Source organism: Eleutherodactylus coqui, chromosome 12 (genome assembly GCF_035609145.1).
Source record: "Eleutherodactylus coqui strain aEleCoq1 chromosome 12, aEleCoq1.hap1, whole genome shotgun sequence".
NCBI classification, from domain to species: domain Eukaryota; kingdom Metazoa; phylum Chordata; class Amphibia; order Anura; family Eleutherodactylidae; genus Eleutherodactylus; species Eleutherodactylus coqui.
This window is the reverse complement of record NC_089848.1, coordinates 114,856,915-114,880,943: the sequence shown is the minus strand read 5'-3', so window position 1 is coordinate 114,880,943 and position 24,029 is coordinate 114,856,915. Positions and strand designations below refer to the sequence as shown.

At 43.6% G+C, this 24,029-nt stretch overlaps 1 protein-coding gene across 1 annotated transcript in view; it reads left to right on the top strand.

The window, feature by feature from the left end:
• LOC136586513 (unconventional myosin-Ig-like) overlaps window positions 1–24,029 on the top strand; it is a 174,755-nt gene that overhangs the window by 72,176 nt on the left and 78,550 nt on the right. Inside the window, exons 15-17 of the mRNA XM_066584633.1 lie at window positions 4,114–4,280; window positions 4,514–4,721; window positions 23,548–23,771. Of these exons, the coding sequence (XP_066440730.1) occupies window positions 4,114–4,280; window positions 4,514–4,721; window positions 23,548–23,771 (599 nt within the window). The remainder of the gene's footprint in view (window positions 1–4,113; window positions 4,281–4,513; window positions 4,722–23,547; window positions 23,772–24,029) is intronic.

Sequence of the window (24,029 nt, the reverse complement as noted above, 5' to 3'; positions counted from 1 at the left end):
GCTGTACTACATTCATCCTGATTCCCACATGACACAAACAGCTCTGCTGCATCCCTGCTGATCCATCCTGATTCCCACACATGATACACACAGAGCTCCTGGATACAGTGATCAGCCCCTGGTCATGTGATCCCTGACTCCACACACACACACACACACACACACACACACACGCGCGCGATCACATGACGGTGACATCATCACAGGTCCTGGTAGCTGCTGTCAGTTTATCTAGTACACAGTACTTTCTATCAAACTCCAGAATGGATCCTCCCACAGTAGTGACGTCACTGCAGGTCCTTCAGCCTGCTGAATCTCTGTGGTGGCGGTAGGTCGGTATCTCCTGTCAGGACCGCTGAGTTGTGTCTGAGATAATAACGGCTTAGTTGTATTCTCATTTTGTTATTATTGTCCTTCCATTCCAACAACCTTTGAACTTCTTCTGTCGGTCAGACTCTGTGTTTTATGTAGACTGTAGGACCTGCAATGATGTCACCATGAGAAGCACACACACACAAACATACATACATACAAACAGACAAGTGGTCAGTAGTAATTTGATGAGAGGATATCGCAGCCTTGATCTTTACTAATTTACTAAATGAAATGGCCTTGCAGTAGGGTTGCTTATTCCTGAGGTTTTACTGTTATGTCTTAAGCTTCTATTCTTTCTCTACTACATCTCATCACACCATGAAGAGCCATTTTTAGCACTGGAATAGCCTCTGGCAACTTTTCCTAAACTGCCAACAGAACAAGAGTGACCCAGGGGTTGTCAGTCACGTCCTTGTCGCATTCTGCAGCCCCTCCTGACAGGAGACACTTGACTTTACATGTAGTGGAAGGTTTTCAGCTTCTGACACTTGCAGAGGTGACTTAGAGAACTTCATTGAATATTCTGCAGTTTACATAACTCTCCTCGTCAGCTTGTCCTGCCCGCGTGGCTCTGTGCGAGGTGACAAAGCACACTTTGGAAGCCTTGAAGTGTGATAACTTGGCAGAATTAGTCCATCTGCCAACCCGCTATTAAATAATTCAGTGGAATTTTTTTCTTTCCTATGCTAAGGCATTTATTATTCCGTCACGTTCTTGCCATCTAGACATCGGAGGACAGAATTAGAAGAAGAAGGATGGGGAGGGGGAGAGGTTCCTGAAGTTTACATGCCTGTTCCCACTATATATAGGGCAGATGTTCACATGACAATTTTCCCTATTTAGGCTGCCTGCACACGACAGAGCTGGATTCCGAATCCGAGTTCCCGCAGCGGATTCCGCCTCTGCTTGTGGCCGGCGACACTGCGTAACTCTCATTCTTCTTCTTTTCTGTACTGCGGATGGCGGTGAGCCATTGGACATGCGCAGTACAGTTTTTTTTTTAACTCCGGCATTTGCCGCGGACAGGCTGCGGGTTGGACAGCTTCCATTGACTTCAATGGAAGCCGTCTGTGTGAACACTGCAGGAAAATGGAGCATGCTGTGATTTTCGTTTTCCACTTGTGTGCAGGAAGAATCACTTTTCCATAGCATACTATGGAAGGTATTTTCTGCGGAACCTGGAGGTGGACGTCCGCTCCGGATTCTGCAGCAAAAATCCGCCTGTGTGCATTCAGCCTTATGCACACGGCCGTGACAGGCTCCGCAAGCAGAATACTGCAGCGGAGTCTGTCATAGTGCCCCCCAAAAGACCCCATACTCACCTCCGGATCCACTGTGCGAAGTCCCGCATGACGCTCCGGCGCGCATGCGCAGTACAGCGCATGATGCTCCAACGGTGTCACATGACCTGCCGGCAGCGTCATATGACGCGGCCAGTGGTGGGCAGGGGGCATGTATTCACGCTAAACTTCCACTGTGCTACATCCGAAGTATAGTGTGATGGGCGGCTTCCATTGACTACAATGGAAACCTTCCGTGCATATACCTGCGGCAGATAGGACGTGCCATGGGTAATTTCATGCTGTGGAATTCCACAGCGTGTACATTGAGCTATTAGGTTGAATAGAACCTAATAGCTGTATTGAAACGCTGTGGATTTCCGCCGCGTTTTACGCAGCGGAAATCCGTCCGTGGGCATTAGGCCTTAAGGTGTCCATACATGTAACCAATATGACTGAAATGATTGTCATATTTATGTTACTAAGCCATTTGTTATTGGAAATGAATGCTATTGGCTGTAATCTGCATTATTCTGTACTGATTCATTTCCTAATCAGTTAGAGCTTGGCTTTTCTGATACAGAGTCACAAAATTAGGCGTAAGACCGCATTTGCACCGACAGATGATCGCTCAAAAGTCGCTCAAACGATAGTTTGAGTGACTGTTTTGAGCGATCATCTTTGCATAGTTTATAATAGCTAAGTAGCTACTTAAGAGCTATGCAGGTGGAGCGAGACACTGCCGCTATCACTCGGCGAACAATTCAGCTGTTCTGCATAAGCAAACAGCTGTATTGTTCTCCGCGATTACAGCTCGCATTCCGCTGTCAATTACCAGTAGAACAGAAGCCGAAAGAATCTTATCAGCTGCCGACTGTGACAACAGCCTACACCGCTGATAAGAGTTCATCACTCAATTCAAGAAAACTAGAATTACGTGAGGAACGACTCGGGCACAAAAACTGTACGATGTCTGTGCATTTAGACACAACGATTATTGTTCAAAAGAAGCTCAAATCGTTGGGTCTAAATGGGCCTTTATTCACAGGAGCGTTTTTATGTGGCTAATTTAGCTACAACAAATAATTGCGATCATTTGAAACATTAGCACTAAAGTAGTAAAAAATTAAAAAGCAATCTAAATTTGGTATTGCAGTGAGGGCTTATTCATAGGAGCGTATATCGGCCGCTGTTTTTCACAGACAGACGATATATATGCTACCATCTGAGTTGTCTTCCCCCTTTCCTCCCCCTTGCCGACTCTCTGCCTCTATCCTCCCCTCTGGCTGTTTGCAATGAGAGGGGGTGGAGCTTAGCTCCGCCCCCTCCCATTGCTAGCTGTGGACAGGGGGTGGGACAGAGGCGGGAGCTTAGCTTTGCCCCCCTCCCATTGCAAACAGCCAGAGGGGAGGAGAGAGGCAGAGAGCCAGCGACGGGGAGGGAAGGGGGAAGACAACTCAGATGGTAGCGTATATCAGCCAGCTGTAGAAACGGCAGCCGATATACGCTCATGTGAATAAGCCCTAATTGTGCGGTTCCAGATAACAAAATTACCATGCTGTTTTTAACCGAACACCATAAAACAAAATGAAAAAAAAAAAAGTTTCTGGGAAAGGGTAACACCTCCTTTCCCAAAAATGTATAAAAGTTATACAACACATTACATGTACCAATGTTCGAATGCAACATAAAAAATTGTTTAAAGGGGTTTTCCAGAGAGAATACTATTGATTGGCTGGGGTTCGTCGCTCGGGGCCCTGACCTAACAGCTGAGCGGGTGCATGCTGTCAGCACCGCAAATACACAGAAGCCGAAGCTGAAGCAGCAGAAGTCTCCGCACCGAATTCCGTGTAGTGGCCAGCACTTGTAACTGCAGGTACAGCCTGCGTTGATTTCAATAAGAGCCGTGCCTGCAGTTACAAGCGCCGGCCACTACACAGAGCCGGCGCGCAGGTTTCCGCTGCTTCAGCTCCAAACCTCTGTGTATTTGTGGCGCTGACAGCATGCGCCTGCTCAGCTGATCGGTCGGAGTCCCGAGCATCTGATCCCAGCTGTTCAACTATTGATGACCTATCCTAAGGATAGGTCATCAATAGTAGTTTCCATGGAAAACCCCTTAAAGGCTCATCACTAAGGTGTTATAGAGTGCCCTCTAGTGGTGGCTTCAGGCAGATAAAATATCAGAGAATATGATTGTGAGGACCCACTATCTATCTATGCTATACATATGTACATTCACTTCATCTGTAAGGTCTTATAGATCGGTGAATCATCTCATTAGAAACAGACCCCAGTAGCGAGTGATTGCTCCAAAGTCACCTACAAATGCAATAGACCTACTATTGTATCAGAGCCTGGGCCCCCGAAGGATCCTGTATACTCTGGTGGGCCAGTCTGACTCTTCACCCTTATCTATGTGATTTGAGGCATCAGTGACCTTTATCCCTTTTTATTTCAGGAGCCGTATTATGTACGTTGCATCAAACCAAATGACCAGAAATCTCCCGTCCTGTTCGATGACTGCAGATGTCTCCACCAAGTGGAATATTTGGGACTCATGGAGAACGTACGAGTCCGAAGGGCTGGGTTTGCCTATAGACAACCCTATGAAAGATTTTTGCTCAGGTACCTCTATTGGAATATAAGTTCCTGGGATGTAAGACCGCCATAAGACTTTGCCAATATGGTGGCCATGATATCTCTGCCATTATAACTGTAAATACGCTATGAAGCGCTGTGAGGGCAGAGGACACTAACATTTGTGGATGCTATAATTAATGGCGATCATCTTGGTTGTCACTCACCCTTTTGTCACAGTCTGTAATGACCAGTGTTACATTATAACATATAATCTGCAGATACAAGATGACCTGTGAATACACATGGCCCAACCACCTAATGGATTCTGACATGGAGGCGACTAGAGCTCTGATCGAGCAGCACGACTTTCAGGAGGACGTGGCTTATGGATACACAAAAGTCTTCATCCGTACCCCACAGACCCTGTTCAGCCTGGAACAAGAGCGGGCACAGCTGATCCCCATCATTGTGCTGCTGATCCAGAAGGTGAGATTGTCCGTGTCTGTGCGCCTTAAAATACACATTCATAACCACCTTATCATATATAAGCGAATGAGAGAAACGGAACAATTACTGTTGCAGGCTTTTTCACATAAATGTCATTTAGTGCTCCAAAAGCTGCGCTAAAAAGTCACCGCTGTCAGAGTGCTCAATCGTGCGAGTTTACATGGCTGGCTGCGGCGTCTTGCAGTGCACTGACGCTGCAGCCCCAAAATCCCTCGGCCGCCAGAACAATGAAAGGCATCTACACGGGGAGGAAGGGAATCCCCACAGAAATGAAGGAACAGGGATTCCCTTTATCCCCACAGCAGGGGATTCCCTTCATCCACACGGGGATGTTAAACTCCCTCCCCCTCCCTTTGCCGACCAGCTCATATAGACTCCCATAGGAGACAAGTGAACAAATAGTGAGCGATTGTTTTGGCATTTACACATAACAGTTATTGCTCAAAATAGTTTGTTTGATCGGATTTTGAGCGATCATTGTTACGTGTAAATGGGCCATTATGCTTTCATACATGACCCCATCAGCCAATGAATGAGCAATTGCTCATTCGTAGGCTGATCAGGGCTCATTCACACAGCCCAATGATCAGGCAAATGTATGTTCTTGTAAACATTTGTGCCTGATCATTGGGACGTACAAAAGGGCCTCCAGTTTTCGGGTAAAATGTATCACAATAGAATGAATGTGCCGTATGTAATATGTCGTATATAGAGGATGTGTCTGGCATCCTTAAAGCTGTCGTCTGGGGGCCATATGTGCCCTTCAGTTTACTTGGCAGCCTCCTTACACTATGTTATATTGTATAATCATTATCAGACAGATGAAAACATTGAGCAGTGTATAGGAGAGGGATCTCGTTGGCAGGACCCAAACGCTTTACCCAGAATTAGGATGCAAGTCACACCTCATGGTTAACCCCTGATATACTGATGGCGGTAGATTGTAAGGTTACATCTGGTCCCTCTCTAGAAACATTGTAGAGATTGCAGGGACATATGAAAGGAAGTAACCCAGAGCCTTGAGAGAACAAACCATCAGACACCTCAAATTGAGACCTCACCGAGTACCCCCAGCTCAGAACTAGGGAGGAGATGAATGGTGAAAGTTGGTACTGCAAGCGGTGACCATATTAGTTTTCACTCAGCTTTCCCAGAAAGAGATTTACGATTGAGCCCCAACCTGTGACAGTATTACATAATCAGCTGCTTGATTTTAACAAGAATATTTCCATTCTTTGACAACAATCAGAGGTCTTTAAAATTGTGCTAAATCAATTGACTGCAGTAAGGCCTCTTACACACGGGCACACGATTTTTGGCCAGCCGAAAATCGCATGACTCAGAGAAAGCTGTGACCAAGGTCGCGGCTAAAGCTCTAGTTTTCTCACCCATTTGCATGGACAGGCCCAAAGTTCCTTCGTCCAGCATAAATACTTCAACTGGCTCAATAGAGCCAGCTGACATACCTAGACAAAATTAAAATAGATAACTTTTATTAATGATTTGTTTAAAATTAGGGCCACATAAATCATATAACAAACACTAACACACGTGGACTGACAACATGGATCGTACTGTGTGACTCAGTGACCGGATGGAATAGGGGTCTTAGTTCCCCTTAGGTATCCAGTCAGGTTAACCCCTATTGACAGAATTAGGGGACTGGGTCACTGGTTTATAGCGGTATGTCACAAAAAGAAGGTTCCCTGATCTATCGTGGCTGGTTCACAGCTGGAAACCCCTTGACCATTATTATCGCTATTTTTAAAGGATCATATGGTTGATCAAAAGATCTATGTTACACCATACTGGATACGTTGTCACTCGTGGTTTGTATATTTTAACGTTAATAATGGGGGAATTAAACCCCTCAATGGATGATCACTCAGATATTTATGTAGATGTTACAACGTCAATAACTGAGTAGTCGCTCAGTGCTCACTCAAGCATTCTTTTTATTTTTATGTCTTAAGGATGAGATAATTACTCAGCAAGTAGGTGACTACTAAGGTGGCTTGCAGTGTTTCGGCACTTGTTAACGTATTAATTCAGAGTTGTGTATTGATTTCACACAGTGAGTGACTGCTCCAGTATTTAGTGTACGTATTACGAATAGTCACTATAGTGGTCACTCAAATGTACATCAGTTTGGAGCAACGGAATAATTGCTCCAGGAATGCGTGATCACTTCCGTGGCTATTCGTTCAGACGTTAGTTCTGTTTCAAAATTAATTTACTTTAGGGATAGGACATTAGCTCAACGCGTTTCTCCGTCCCTGTATGGGGCGGTTCTTCAGGAGCAGGGCCGAGAATTGCCCTGAATTCTATGCGATAATCCCTATGAATCCTATTTTAGTGAATAAGACCCTAGTTGGTAGTCCTTGTTTATATAGAAGGAAATAAGACAAAGGTTCTCCTCCTAATAATTCCCTAGGCTCAGAGACTAAGTATGAAAGGTCGCTTCGCTGGATGAAGATAGCGAGCGGACCGATGAAAGCCTACAGGTATATTGCTAGCGACTTTACTAATTGCAGTGAGACCGGTTGTATTGTATAAGTCTCCCGGCAAGTAGGAAAAAGTTGCATAACTAAACTCCCCGTTCTCAGAGGGAATCTCCAAGGACGATTCCCTCAGAGACACGAACTGGGTCGTGCCTCAAAAAGTAATAAAGGGCTAGTCCCATAGACCTGTATATTCAAGTCTATAGGTACTGGAACGGTGCCCAATTACAGCCTGTGGCCTGTAAGAGGTAGTCTAATAGGGTTGGATCAATCATCCAATGCGCCAGAAATAGATAAGTAGTGCTGCCCCGAATGCCGGACAGGACTGCGTAGCCCTACTAGTAAGGGGAGTCAAGCTGCAGAAGGAAGAGAGGAGAGATATAGTGCCTGCGGCTCTGATGGTGAGCGGCAGGCACTATATCTCTCCTCTCTTCCTTCTGCAGCTTGACTCCCCTTACTAGTAGGGCTACGCAGTCCTGTCCGGCATTCGGGGCAGCACTACTTATCTATTTCTGGCGCATTGGATGATTGATCCAACCCTATTAGACTACCTCTTACAGGCCACAGGCTGTAATTGGGCACCGTTCCAGTACCTATAGACTTGAATATACAGGTCTATGGGACTAGCCCTTTATTACTTTTTGAGGCACGACCCAGTTCGTGTCTCTGAGGGAATCGTCCTTGGAGATTCCCTCTGAGAACGGGGAGTTTAGTTATGCAACTTTTTCCTACTTGCCGGGAGACTTATACAATACAACCGGTCTCACTGCAATTAGTAAAGTCGCTAGCAATATACCTGTAGGCTTTCATCGGTCCGCTCGCTATCTTCATCCAGCGAAGCGACCTTTCATACTTAGTCTCTGAGCCTAGGGAATTATTAGGAGGAGAACCTTTGTCTTATTTCCTTCTATATAAACAAGGACTACCAACTAGGGTCTTATTCACTAAAATAGGATTCATAGGGATTATCGCATAGAATTCAGGGCAATTCTCGGCCCTGCTCCTGAAGAACCGCCCCATACAGGGACGGAGAAACGCGTTGAGCTAATGTCCTATCCCTAAAGTAAATTAATTTTGAAACAGAACTAACGTCTGAACGAATAGCCACGGAAGTGATCACGCATTCCTGGAGCAATTATTCCGTTGCTCCAAACTGATGTACATTTGAGTGACCACTATAGTGACTATTCGTAATACGTACACTAAATACTGGAGCAGTCACTCACTGTGTGAAATCAATACACAACTCTGAATTAATACGTTAACAAGTGCCGAAACACTGCAAGCCACCTTAGTAGTCACCTACTTGCTGAGTAATTATCTCATCCTTAAGACATAAAAATAAAAAGAATGCTTGAGTGAGCACTGAGCGACTACTCAGTTATTGACGTTGTAACATCTACATAAATATCTGAGTGATCATCCATTGAGGGGTTTAATTCCCCCATTATTAACGTTAAAATATACAAACCACGAGTGACAACGTATCCAGTATGGTGTAACATAGATCTTTTGATCAACCATATGATCCTTTAAAAATAGCGATAATAATGGTCAAGGGGTTTCCAGCTGTGAACCAGCCACGATAGATCAGGGAACCTTCTTTTTGTGACATACCGCTATAAACCAGTGACCCAGTCCCCTAATTCTGTCAATAGGGGTTAACCTGACTGGATACCTAAGGGGAACTAAGACCCCTATTCCATCCGGTCACTGAGTCACACAGTACGATCCATGTTGTCAGTCCACGTGTGTTAGTGTTTGTTATATGATTTATGTGGCCCTAATTTTAAACAAATCATTAATAAAAGTTATCTATTTTAATTTTGTCTATATCTGTGAAGGGCATTTCTAAGGCTATATAGATTCGGAATACCACTGTGATTTCAGCTGACATACCTGTTTCCCTGAAAAGAAGACATAGCATGATTTTGCAGAATTTTTGAGGGTGCAAAATGATTTTTCTGGCTTTTTGAGGATGCTTGAAATATAAGCCCTACTCTGAAATTAAGCCCTGCTAACAGTTACTTAAAAAAGTCAATTTAAATAGTGTCCAGGCAGCTGTACATGTAAAAAAGCTAAACCTTTTTGAACAAAAATTAATATAAGACACTGTCTTATTTTCAGGGAAACACGGTAGCTTAAAAGCGCTTTGCTAAACTCCCTTCCCCTCTCTTTGCCTATGGGAGTCGCCGGCTGACCACGGTCAAACAGTAGGACAAGACTGTGTGAATCAATGCTTATAATCGCCCATGTGACTCTGGGAATCAGGTGATTATTGTAGATCAGAGTGGTGGACCCCCAGTGATCATCTATTCATCTAAGTCAGTCATCAATAGAAAATATAAAATTCCCAGAATACCGCTTTGCACTTTATTTTCAGAAAACCGGAAATTCTATTTATGGCTCCGTCCACATCTACATTCAGGGATCCTACATTGATCCAGGGATTGATTATTCTGACTGCCATTATGGAGTCGGGAAGGAATTTTTTCCCCTACATGGCTTCTGCCTCATTGTTTTTTTTCTGCCTTCCTCTGGATCAACAAGGGGATGGGGGGGGGGGGGGACAGGCTGAACTAGATGGACATTGTCTCCCTTCAGCCCTAACATACTATGTTACTACTTTCCTGGTTTGTCATGGAAGCAGGACAATGGAATCCTTGCAGGGAATGGAACCGAATCGTGCTGAATGGACTCCATAGTCTATAATGCGACTATAATGCCATTTTCCCATAGCATGCTGGCTATTTCATCTGGGATTATGCAACAGATCTGAGCCGAAGGCTACAAATGGAGTCCCCGAAGCACATGTGAAGCACTTTCTCGCAAATCCTGGCAATCAAGGGCCCCACCAGGAGTGCGATCCATATGGATTTTGCTGTGGGGACTTTCTTCCTTAGGCTGGGTTCACACTGGGCGGATTTGCCGCGGAAATTCCGTCCGGAATTTCGCCGCGGCGAATCCGCCTGCAGCCGCTAATCCTTGGGTTAGCCAGCCATGTGGACGAGATTTCTCAGAAATCTCGTCCACACGGGATGGCAAATTCACCACGGCAAAGCCCAAAGGAGCCGGCGCTACGGCGCGGATTCGCCGGCTGCAGCATGTTCATTTTTTTTCTTCTTCCACTGCCGCCGCGCTCTCCTCTATGGGAGCGCCGGCCACAGTGAAAGAGCAAGTGGCCAGACTGCTTCAAAACCCGCAGCTAAGTGCCTCTGGTTTTGAAGCAGCGCTTCTCCTGGTGGAAATCTTGCAGTTTTTCGCTGCGGCCAAACCGCGAGATTTCCGCCAGGAATCCGGTAAGTGAGAACACAGCCATAGGGTCTATTTTCCTTGGGACGATGATCACTTCTCTGCTTTCTCACTGGAGCAATAGTCGTTCAGTGAATGGACGTGGAGCGGGACGGAGATCGCTTCCAGCTGTCCGCCTCCATTTACAGTAAATAGGCAGTCGTTCATAGATGCATAACTGCCTGTTTAAACGGGCCGATCGTTGCTTGATTTTTACGTCCGCATGAACTGAACGACAAGCGATAAGCGAACGAATTATTGTTCATTGTTGAATCGCTGGCTGTATTTGCACGAAGCGATTATCGTTCAGCGCATAGAATCCATTCATTTCAATGCGTTCGTTCACATAAGCATTATTTGTGTGCGCATTTTGTTTTCGCAGAAAATACGTACCACGCTCTATTTTCCAGCTCATTTGCACAGAGAAGGAGCACATACTGAACTTATTGCGCTGAGCGCCTAAACAGACGAACGTGTTTGCAAAAGTTTTTGTGCATGCGAAATTTATGCCCGCAAAACGTGATGATGAAGCTAATGGGTTCGTTCTCACGCGCGTACTTGTCACATGCAATTCCTATGTGTGAGAAAAGATAGGTCCTGCCCTAACTTTCAGCTTTTTTTGTGCGCGCAATAGTGCTGGTTTGATAGTAAAAAGTACGCCACATCGGCGAAGGCTTATAACTTGTTCATGCGCAAATATGCTCCGTTGCATTGAGCGTATTTGCGCATACGTTCATCTGTTTAAGCCCTAATTGCCCATTTCAATGGGAGCAGGGCTGTGTGTTTTTTTTGCATGACCAAAAGTACAGTAAAACATGCACATGTGTGCGCAAATTTGCAATGCCCATTGCGCAAATGCGCTTACTCCCATATGACACTGGCCTATGGGCTGCTTCACATGAGGGTATTTGCATGCGTAACATGCAGAGAATAAAACGCATTGATTTCAATGAGTTTGTTCTCGATTCCCGATTTTGCACACACATTTCTCTTGCGCGCAAAAATAGGACCTGCTCTGTTTTTGTGCGCAATTCATATTGCACACCGAAGATCCCAATAGAAGTCTGTGGAAGGTGCGTACAGATGTGTAATTTAGTGGAAAAAAAAAAACATCTGGAACCCATTCAGCTAAATAGCCATTTAACCCTTTGCAATCTAATTTTGGATTCAGAGTTTCCCAGGGGGCTTTCTCTTTCTGCCATTATACAATGGCACCATCTACTGGCCAGAGCCAGTACTGCAGTATGTGACTTGCCGGAGAGGCCCCCGACAACAGAGCAGCCAGTAATCTACAGTAAGAATACCCTGCCGGACGTCTACCGATTTTGGAGCTGTACAGCTTTCAATCAGAATGTCTTTAGACGTCAGACAGTGGATTGGAAAGGGTTGAATCTGGGCGGTTTTTTTGCTGTGTACAAAGTACAAAGCACGCAAAAAAAAAAAAGACTAATTCATAGCACAAATACGTCACACTGAGTCATCTGTGACTTTGCATTAGAGCATTGGAGACTTAAAGGGGTATTCCGGGACTTTTATCCTCATGATAGGTCATCCATGATTAATCACAAGGTTCCACCCATTGGTGAACCCTGGCAGTCAGCTGATCTCTTTGCACCCATGATGAATGTTGACAGCTCGACCCTCATTGTGGTTGGAGACAGAAATGTAATAGAAGGCATAGTTCCCATTGAAATCAATCCTGAGAGTAAGTCATCAAGGGGTAAAACTCCTGGAATACCCCTTTAAGCTAAACCTCTGACTCTGGATAATAATTCAGATTTATGTGCCATGAAGGGTGTGGAGAAATCTGGGTGGCAACTCCATTTGGGATCTATAATGGCTCCTAAAACCCTTTTTAATTATCCCAGATCCTATGATTCCTATGTTCCTGCGCAGTGTGTCCCGGGCACACGTGTTTCCCTTACAGCTGTAAGACATAGCATGTGTCTTTTGTTACCCGTCCCTGTCCTCAGATAATCTGTGTAACGTGTCAGCGGAGGAATTACAGGAAAAGCCTCCAGTTAATAAGATAATGGTGCGGTCACTGGTTGCTGTGTCTCTCCAGGGTACTTACCATAAAAAGAGGATGTCCTATTAGCACAACTACGTTCCATATGTCCTATGAGGTCATAAGGCTGACATGCAGGGGCCCCCGCTGTCAATCCCGCTCTACTGCCAGAGCGAAGAGCTGCTGAAAAGCTCAAGGAAATGTACAGCCACCTACAGCTTCCCTCTGCCGCTTCAATGGGGCTGTATCCCAAAAAGGGTTATCCTGATGGGACACCCCTCTTACTATGTAGGATCAGGTGACATCTTAAAGTTGGAGCTGGTTTTATAACAAAATCTGTAACAATACCTCTAACATGCTAGTAGATGTAGCAATGGAGCAAAATCAATCACAGCTTGCTGCAGACTCATACTTGGTAAACAAGAGAGATGCAGAAATAGCAATTCCCTTATATACTTGTGGGCTGGTTCCCTATCAACCTTATATCAAATGCAGGATGTATATATGTATAACTCACTATTTCTGCTAGTGGAGTCACTGTGTACATACATTGCATTATTTATCCTATGGTATATGCGGTATTATACCCCAGAGCTGCACTCACTATTCCACTGGTGGAGTCATTGTACATATATATTACTTATCCTGTACTGATCCTGAGTTACATCTTGTATTATACTCCAGAGCTGCACTCACTATTCTGCTGGTGGAGTCACTGTGTACATACATTACTTATCCTGTACTGATCCTGAGTTACATCTTGTATTATACTCCAGAGCTGCACTCACTATTCTGCTGGTGGAGTCACTGTGTACATACATTACTTATCCTGTACTGATCCTGAGTTACATCTTGTATTATACTCCAGAGCTGCACTCACTATTCTGCTGGTAGAGTCACTGTGTACATACATTACATTACTTATCCTGTACTGATCCTGAGTTACATCCTGTATTATACCCCAGAGCTGTAATCACTATTCTGCTGGTGGAGTCACTGTGTACATACATTACATTACTTATCCTTTACTGATCCTGAGTTACATCTTGTATTATACTCCAGAGCTGCACTCACTATTCTGCTGGTGGAGTCACTGTGTACATACATTACATTACTTATCCTGTACTGATCCTGAGTTACATCCTGTATTATACACCAGAGCTGCACTCACTATTCTGCTGGTGGAGTCACTGTGTACATACATTACTTATCCTGTACTGATACTGAGTTACATCCTGTATTATACTCCAGAGCTGCACTCACTATTCTGCTGGTGGAGTCACTGTGTACACACATTACTTACGGCCCTCTTAGTCCAGCTGCACACGAACGGGTCAGACTTCACATGCGGGAGCCCGCAGTGGAATCCAACCCTGTGTCTGTCCTCGCGTACCTGTATTTAATCTATATGCAGATGGTCTAGACGGCTCACCATCAGATAAGCGCAGTACCGATTTTTCTTTTTAAATCCCTGCTTTTCGCTAGGAGATGGCGAGGAATAGATGACTTTTCCGCATTTGACATTGCGGAAGGGTCCTGGGTTGGACGGCTTTCATTGACTCTTCTTCTAATGAATTTTGAGCGACGATTGTCCCGTGTAAATGGGCCATTATCCTTTACTGTTCCTGAGTTATATCCTATATTATACTACAGAGCTACGAGGGCGAATAAAGAAGTAATGCCTCCACTGGCACGACAACTTTATTAATGAACAGATCAAAGCAAAAGTGACATAGACTATAACAAAGGAGAAAAGCCGACTCCTTAAAAACACATTAAAAATGCAGTGTCTTTCGAAACGCGTCTGTGCACAGACATGGTGCTACACGGCACCTTAGATTTGTAATTATATGGACTTTTTGGAATAAAATAAGAATAAAAGAAGTGTTTTTAAGGAGACGGATTTTCTCCTTTGTTGCTGCTATTCAAGCCATTTGACTCCCCGTCAGCCTGAGCAACGGAGAACCTTCAAGCTAAACCGGGGTAAACACTACCTACTAACCAGATGAAGATAACTTTGTGTTATGGTATAGGCTATAGCCTGAGGTCTCCTGTACATTAAATTCTATTCAAAATAGTCACCATTACATGCAATACATTTACACCATCATCAAACCCAAGTATGAAATCCAGTTTGGAAAAAATGAGGAGTTTGCTTCTGTGTTAATTTGGCAGACTTCAATTTTTTGGGGACGTGGAAAACCACTATGACGCCGTTCCTTGGATTGAACCTTACATTCCAGGTCATACGGATATGCCCACATTTTTAAAGAGGACCTATTACTCATTTTCAAAGGCATACAGGAGTTCTTGACAGACCTCAACCCACCTCCTCTGATTGTAAGCTGTCAACTGCTTGGAAACCCACTTAACACAAATTTTGTGATTGGCTAGCTCCCCCATAAAGAGATCTTTCACATAGGAAGGAATAATCCACAACAGCGTTGTGCAATATGCCCTCCTGCGGAATATTTGGCACCAAAATCCACACTCCTAATATGTGGATTTTGATGCGGAATTGAAAATGGTAGAATTCTGCCAGCAATTAGCAGTGCGGAATTCCAGGATGGTACATTCCGCAACACTGTTGCAGAATATTCCATCCTGTGTGAAAGTTCCCTAAACATTCTTCACATTCTAACATGAATTTCCTTAGGTGCAGATCTCTGTTTCGGGAGCTCTTTGTTTTAGCTTCAGATCCATGGTTCTAATTAGAGATGAGCGAACGTACTCGTTTAGGGCGATTTCGCAATCGAGCAGCGCTTTTTTCGAGTAACTGACTACTCGGGCGAAAAGATTCGGGGGGCGCCGGGGGTGAGCGGGGGGTTGCAGAGGGGAGTGGGGGGGAGAGAGAGAGAGCTCCCCCCTGTTCCCCACTGCTACCCCCTGCTCCACCACGCCGCCCCCAGGCGCCCCCCGAATCTTTTCGCTCGAGTAGTCAGTTACTCAAAAAAAGCGGTGCTTGATTGCGAAATCGCCCTAAACGAGTACGTTTGCTCATCTCTAGTTCTAATCAGTCTGAAAAAGAAAAGCATAGAAGGCTGCTTTTAGACCTGCGTTAGGACTCAGTTCAGGGTTTACATCTCTCTGCTCCATTTTTGGAGAAAAGAAAGAAACTGAAATAACATGGAAAAAAACCAATCCCTTTTTGTCCCTATGGATTTCAATGGGGTTTCAACACAAATGAAAACAAATGGAAAGGTTTCCTTACAATCCATTACATTTCCTTTTTTTTTTTTGTGCAGGAGAATAGTGCAGTCTGCAGCGTTATTTTTCTGTCCAAATAAAACAGATGAAATGAAAGCCAATAGAAGCCTTTCCATTTGCTTTCCATTTTTTGAAACTCCATTGAAATCAACGAGAAAGAAAATGAATATTTTTTCTATTATATTTCAGTTTCTCTCCTCTGAAAACAGAGCAGAAAGACGGTAAGCCTAAACTGAGCTGTATTGCTTTTCTTAATACGTCCCAGAATTGTATTTTCCATTTTTGCAGCTGCATCACACTGTTGACTCATGTTCATTCTGTGATCAATAAGTATACCCAAGTCTTTTTCACATGTGCTGCTTAGCTCAATTCCTCCCATTCTGCATGTGTTTTTTTTTTCATTTTTCTTGCCCAGACGTAGCACTGTGCATTTCTCCATGTTAAATACCGTTCTGTTAGTCGCTGCCCACTGTTCAAGCTTGTGTAGATGTTTTTGAATCCCCACTCTATGTTCTTCAGACTTAATCATCCCTCCTAGCTTTGTTTCATTGGCAAATTTGATCAGTTTCCCCTCAATTCCCTCATCTAGATCATTTATAAAAATGTTGAACAACACTGGGCCCAGTACAGAGTCTTGTCGTATTCCACTTGATACATTCTTCCACTTGGATGTGTAGCCATTTATGACCACTCTTTGAGTATGATCACTCAGCCAGTTGTGAATCTACCTAGCAGTTGTCTTGTCAATCCCATATTTGGTCATTTTTTTCAATAAGTATGGTATGAGATAGTTTGTCAAATGCTTAACTAAAGTCAAGATATACTATATCTACTACATATTCCTGATCAACCCAGTCGGCGATTCTATGATGGAAGGAAATTAGATTCATCTGGCATGACTTGTTTGTTACAAACCCATGCTGGCTCTGGTTAATTACTCCATTCTCATGCAAGTACTTGCATACATGCTGTTTAATAATTTGTTTAAAGATCTTTCTCAGTATAGAAGTCAGGCTCACAAGCCTGTAGTTTCCTGGATCCACCTTCTTCCCTTTTTTGAAGAACATTTGCCCTTCTTGAGTCTTTTAGGTTCTCTTGGGATTTTCAAAGATTACGGCAAGTGGTTCAGCAATTACCTCTGCTGCTTCTTTTAGTATCCTAGGATGTAATTCATCTGGACTTTGAGACTTGAATTCATGTACATTAGCTAAGTGTTCCCTCACCATCTCTCCGTTTATAGATAGCCTGCATTCTTTTATTTGCCCAATAGCACAGGGAAGATCAGTTGGTGTTCCATGTACTTTCTGAAGGAAAACAGATACGAAATAGGACTTTAACAGTTCGATCTTCTCAACATCATTTTTAACCAATTCACCATCTTCATCCTGTAAACATTCTATAGCATCATTAACTTTTCTTTTGCCTTTGACACCCCCAAAATCCTTTTTTTATTGCTTTTGGCCTCTTTCAAACCTTAATTAATTATCAGCTTTAGCTATTCTGACGCTTGCCCTACAGTTTCTGAAGACTGTATTATATTCTTCTTTAGGTATGCCCCCTCACTTTCTTTTTGATTAGACATATTTTTCAGCCTTTTTAACATGTGTGTAAGTTCTGTGTTCATCCATCCTGCTCTCTTTAAATGCTTCCCATTCTTCCTTATTTTAGGGATTGTTAATGATTGTGTTTTGAGGATCTCATTTTGCAACATTTCCCAACCTTCTTGGACATTTCTGTTCTTAAGAACATCCATCCATTTTATCCTTCCTACCATCTTTCTGAGTCCATTACATTTTGCCTTTCTGAAGTCCAACTTTGAAGTCTAAGTCTTCTCGGATCTTCCTCCCCTTGCTTTTTAAAATTCAAGGATAGCATGATCATTGCCCCCTATGGACCCAGCCACCCTTACTTCCTCAACCATTTTCTCCATGTTAGTAATAATTAGGTCCAAGATAGCAGATCCCCTTGTTTTCTACTTTTTGGATGCAAAAGAGGATAAGAATTTGTTAGACCCACTACTTTTGTCTGAGAGAGATTCCTAACAAATGTTTTGATACCTTTTTGAGAGCTTGACCATTTGATATAGAAAGAGTTCCTCCATATCTTCTGCTTCTCCAGGCGGCCTACAGTAAATGCCTACAATGGTGTCCTTTCTGTTGTTCTCTCCTTGTATTCTAAACCCAAACAGTTTCTACAGAACTCCCAGCTTTGAAGCTGGAATCTCTGTGGAGATGAGTGTTTTTTCCTAACATACAACACAACTCCTCCTCCCCTATTTTAGGTCTGTTTCTTATAAATACATTGTATCTTTCAAGCCTTGTATTCCAATCATGTGTATCATTCCACCAAGTTTCCGTGATGCCTATGACATCATATAGTCTTACTGTGTTAGGAGCTCCAATTCTCCTTGTTTGTTTCCCATGCTCTGTGCATTTGTGTAGAAACATTTTAGTTTGTGATCGGTGTCTCTTACTCCTCTACTTTCCTTCTGAATTTTCAGTCTTTGTTCTTCCTTTACACTTCTAATAGCAAGGTTCTCAAATGTATTAATTAGCTGTAGATTTTTACCCGGCCTTTCACTTGCCTTCCCATATTGTTCTAGTTTAAAGGTCTTCTGATGAATGTAGTAAGGCGCCTGCCAAGTATATGCTTTGTAAGGTGCAACCCGTCTCTAGCAATGAGTCCATGGGGGAAAAACATGTGGGTTTTTTCCATCTTATTTGTTTCTCTCCTCCAAAAATGGAGCAGAGTGACGGAAACCCTGAATTAAGACCTAACGCAGGTGTGAAAGCAGTTTTATCCAGCCGATGACTTCTAAAACTACAGTATTCCTGCATGCACAGCATATATTAGAACATTTCTTAACTTGCAATTACCTAATGTAATGGAATTGCCCTCATTAGCAGCGGGAGTGTTCCGCTTGTTGACGGTCTGGCAGGGAAGTTGCAGAACAATCCTCACACTTGCCTCTCTATATTTTCAGATCCCTCCTGAGGTTAATGGGGCAATGCCTTCATAAACGTGCGTCCACAAGGAGGGATTATATCTGTATAAGTACATCCAATACAATGTGACAAAATGATCGTAGCCACAGCATGTCCCTGCGGTCTGGTTAATCATTAGATTGTGAGCTCTATGGATGAAATTTGACGCCTTGTAGAATAGACATTTTTATCGCTTGTTAATAGGAAACCACAGAGCATCGCGCCCATGATTCCTGCAGGGACAGTCACAATGAAAGCAAATAAATTGGGTTTTAGATTTCGTTCTCGGAGCTGTCACCACTGATTTATCCAAGTCTGAGCGTCCCCCAAATTCTCCCTCAGGGGTGAATCATCTCCAAGAAGGGGTGAAGGTGTAATGGTGGGAGTAATGGGGGAGGGGAGGCGTTGCTGTATTTTTCACTTCCTCTCCTTGGCTCCTCATGCCTCCTTGAAGCTCAGTGTATTTATAAGGAATAAAAAACTCCTGTCAGGTTTAATCAGAGGCGGGGAGGCAGGAGCAGCCGCTCCGTCAGGAATGATTACTCACAGGGCTGGCGGCTGGGACACTGGCTGGCTGGGCGCACATATATGTAGCATTGTGTGGTTATAGGGGGCTGTGGCACTGGGCCATATGATACTGACTCTGTTGAGGGGGACACAGGCTATGATATACAATGTAATATTGCCTGCTGGTTTTATTGTCACCAAGGGGAGGGCACATGGCATTAAAGGAACCCCAACACCACCACCGTGTTTTGTCTTACTTCTCTCTGCCTTATGCATGGCTGGACTTAGCTTTCTGTGACCCGTATGGTTGCACAGAGCAGCGGCCACCAGGTTGTAGGGGTGGCACCAGGCGGGTATTGGCTGGGGGTTTAGGTCTGCTTGGCCAGATGAACTTCTTCCTCTGTGCAGCAGCATCTTGTGGTGCTACTTGAATCATCTTCTATCTTTTCCTCTCAAATGTTTAGAAACACCAGTGTCATCTCATCGCCACCCCCACAACACAATCACTTAGTTCTGCCACTATATTTATGTTAAGAGCTTGGTTCTCTGCTTTATTTGTCTTACGAGTCTAGTTCTGGTGCCGTATTTATTTTATGAGCTTGGTTCTGGGGCTTTATTTGTGTTATGAGTTTGGTTCTGGTACTGAGTTTGGTTTGGGCTGTATTTATGTTATGAGCTTGGTTCTTGTGCTGTATTTATGTTATGAGCTTGGTTCTAGGGCTTTATTTGTGTTATGAGCTTGGCTCTGGCCCTGTATTTATGTTATGAGCTTCGTTTGGGGGCTGTATCTGTGTTATGTTCTTGGTTCTGGTATTGTATCTATGTACTGAGTTTAGTTTGTGCTGTATTTATGTAATGAGCTTGGTTCTGCTGCTGTATTTATGTTATGAGCTACATTCTAGGGCTGTATTTGTGTTATGAGCTTGGCTCTGGTATTTTATATATGTGTTGTTTTATGCTGTATTTCTGTTCTAAACTTGGTTTTGGAGCAGTATTTATTCGCTGAGATGTTCTGGCATGGTTATGCTGCTATCCTGCTGCTTTCTGCACAAGCACAATGCAGCAGTCAAATTGCCTAGTAGTGCAATATTTTTCTTTTTTTTTTCTATGACGGAACACTCATATAATTTCCACACAGGGTGCTGTCTAACCTATGGCTAGCACCGGCCTTATGTACATCGTAGTGACTATTTTGCAGTAGTTGTAGTCTTGTATATAACTACAGTTAGGGCCAGAAATATTTGGACAGTGACACAAGTTTTGTTATTTTAGCTGTTTACAAAAACATGTTCAGAAATACAATTATATATATAATATGGGCTGAAAGTGCACACTTCCAGCTGCAATATGAGAGTTTCCACATCCAAATCGGATAAAGGGTTTAGGAATCATAGCTCTGTAATGCATAGCCTCCTCTTTTTCAAGGGACCAAAAGTAATTGGACAATGGAATCTAAGGGCTGCAATTAACTCAGAAGGCGTCTCCCTCGTTAACCTGTAATCAATTAAGTAGTTAAAAGGTCTGGGGTTGATTCCAGGTGTGTGGGTTTGCATTTGGAAGCTGTTGCTGTGACCAGACAACATGCGGTCAAAGGAACTCTCAATTGAGGTGAAGCAGAACATCCTGAGGCTGAAAAAAAAGAAAAAATCCATCAGAGAGATAGCAGACATGCTTGGAGTAGCAAAATCAACAGTCGGGTACATTCTGAGAAAAAAGGAATTCACTGGTGAGCTTGGGAACTGAAAAAGGCCTGGGCGTCCACGGAAGACAACGGTGGTGGATGATCGCCGCATACTTTCTTTGGTGAAGAAGAACCCGTTCACAACATCAACTGAAGTCCAGAACACTCTCAGGGAAGTAGGTGTATCTGTCTCTAAGTCAACAGTAAAGAGAAGACTCCATGAAAGTAAATACAAAGGGTTCACATCTAGATGCAAACCATTCATCAATTCCAAAAATAGACAGGCCAGAGTTAAATTTGCCGAACAACACCTCAAGAAGCCAGCCCAGTTCTGGAAAAGTATTCTATGGACAGATGAGACAAAGATCAACCTGTACCAGAATGATGGGAAGAAAAAAGTTTGGAGAAGAAAGGGAACGGCACATGATCCAAGGCACACCACATCCTCTGTAAAACATGGTGGAGGCAACGTGATGGCATGGGCATGCATGGCTTTCAATGGCACTGGGTCACTTGTGTTTATTGATGACATAACAGCAGACAAGAGTAGCCGGATGAATTCTGAAGTGTACCGGGATATACTTTCAGCCCAGATTCAGCCAAATGCTGCAAAGTTGATCAGACGGCGCTTCACAGTACAGATGGACAATAACCCCAAGCATACAGCCAAAGCTACCCAGGAGTTCATGAGTGCAAAAAAGTGGAACATTCTGCAATGGCCAAGTCAATCACCAGATCTTAACCCAATTGAGCATGCATTTCACTTGCTCAAATCCAGACTTCAGACGGAAAGACCCACAAACAAGCAAGACCTGAAGGCTGCGGCTGTAAAGGCCTGGCAAAGCATTAAGAAGGAGGAAACCCAGCGTTTGGTGATGTCCATGGGTTCCAGACTTAAGGCAGTGATTGCCTCCAAAGGATTCGCAACAAAATATTGAACCAAAAAATATTTTGTTTGGGTTCTGTTTATTTGTCCAATTACTTTTGAGCTCCTAAAATGTGGAGTGTTTGTAAAGAAATGTGTACAATTCCTACATTTTCTATCAAATATTTTTGCTCAACCCTTTAAATTAAACGTTACAATCTGCACTTGAATTCTGTTGTAGAGGCTTCATTTCAAATCCAATGTGGTGGCATGCAGAGCCCAACTCGCGAAAATTGTGTTACTGTCCAAATATTTCTGGCCCTAACTGTATGTACACTTCCAGTGATCCATTTCTTCTCTCCACACGTCCTTTCCTGTTCAGTGAACCCAATCAGGGTCATAGAGATGTGAAAGTAATTCCACCATTTCCTATGCATTAGTACCAATCAATAAGGATGACATCACTATTACCGGGAAGGGTCACTGAAAAAAAAAGAAGAGAAAACCTTGAGTTGATACATTTTACATAAGTACTAAATTGTATCACAGTAAATAATTATACATCAGTGATAGTTTTATAAAAAGTTGCAGGAAGGTTCATACCGTAAAACACTAAGGTTCAATCGTCTGTTGGTCTCTTTGGACCATCTCCTGTTTGTTGAGTCCTTTGGTAACTAGCAGATCATGGCAGGGACCCACTACTGGGGTTCCTATGATCAGTGGGGGGACCACTTGAAGAGTGTTCATTGGTCAGTATCAGCCTCCCCCCATTATAGATAGAGTACATTAAGGGGATTTATTGTTAGGGGCCAACTTCTTTATTGCAGCTTTGTAGCCATCAGACTGATCTGCGGCTATGAGTCACTTGTGTCCTGCAGGGCCCCATGTGCGTGGGAACATTTCAGTAGCCAGATTCTATATATAGTTAGAAACGCTCTGTGCGCCATAGAAACCTGAGACTTTTAGATGAAAATATCCCTGATTCCTACCAGCATTTACTGGGAAACAATATTTGTATATGAGTTCGTAGGAAGCAGGTTCTGTATATATGCAACTACCAGTTTTTTGATTAGGGGGTGAGGAGGTGGATGGCGAGGTCACTGCGGGCAATCCAGCTACGCAGCACCTGTCACCTAATAGTTGGCTATCTACTGTGGGTCATGCATCATGGCCTTATTCATCCTGAGCTTCCTGGTTCTTGAATAGAATGGTGAAAACTGATATTTAGTTAATGGCCATTTATAGAGAACAAAAAGTCAATGTCTGAGTCTGGAAACGGACGTTAAATGTGGAAACAATAGATTTTACTAATTTGCCCTACAATCAACCTCCGCCAAGCTTGAGATGGCTGGAAACAGCTTTTATTCACCTGTCATACAACTAGTCGCTCTCCAGCCTAAAATGACTCATAAAAGGAAGCAATAGACTTTTTATTCAACTGCATTACAGTCAACCTCTGCCAAGCTTGGAATGACTGATAACGGAGCAATAGACTTTATTCACCTGTTCTACAGCCAGCCGCTACCCAACGTGAAGTCGCTGATAACAGGGAATATCACACTGCATATACTTGCATAGCAATTGGAAATACATAATAGACTGTAGGCTTATACTGGTTTTAGCTATACTGGCCATGGCTGCTTCTGGAGAGAGAGACTGTAAATTCCAAGACTTCCTTCTGTCTGTCCTTCTGCAGGTATTGACTACCTGGACCCACAACCTTCATTCTAAAGTATACCTGACACCTTTTGTCCTGTACAGGTCTGGAGGGGCACCCTGGCACGTTGGCGCTTCAGACGTTTAAAATCCATCTATAAAATCATGAGCTTCTACAAGTGCTACAAAGTGCGCTCGCATCTGATGGAAATAGTGCGGAGGTTTGAGAATGTCCGGGAAATGGAAGATTATGGCAAAAGTGTGGAATGGCCGGAGCCACCTGCCGTTCTTGAACAGTTCCAGGAAATCTGCAAGAATCTACACAGAAGGTTAGTGGGGGTGAGAACTCCTCATTATGGCATGCCAGAGTAGCATGTAGGTACATTCCTACACCTCGTATAAAGTATTTCCTGCTCTACTGCATTGCAGCAGATATAGTGTTTGCTGCAGACACTACAAAACACCCTGATGGTGAAGGAGACAACTTTCCCTACAATGCAGTGCAGCCAATTATCGTTTGAGCGGGCGAATGACGTCATCGCTAGTTTGTTTGCTCTTGTGCAGATACATAGTTGACTCGTTCATCG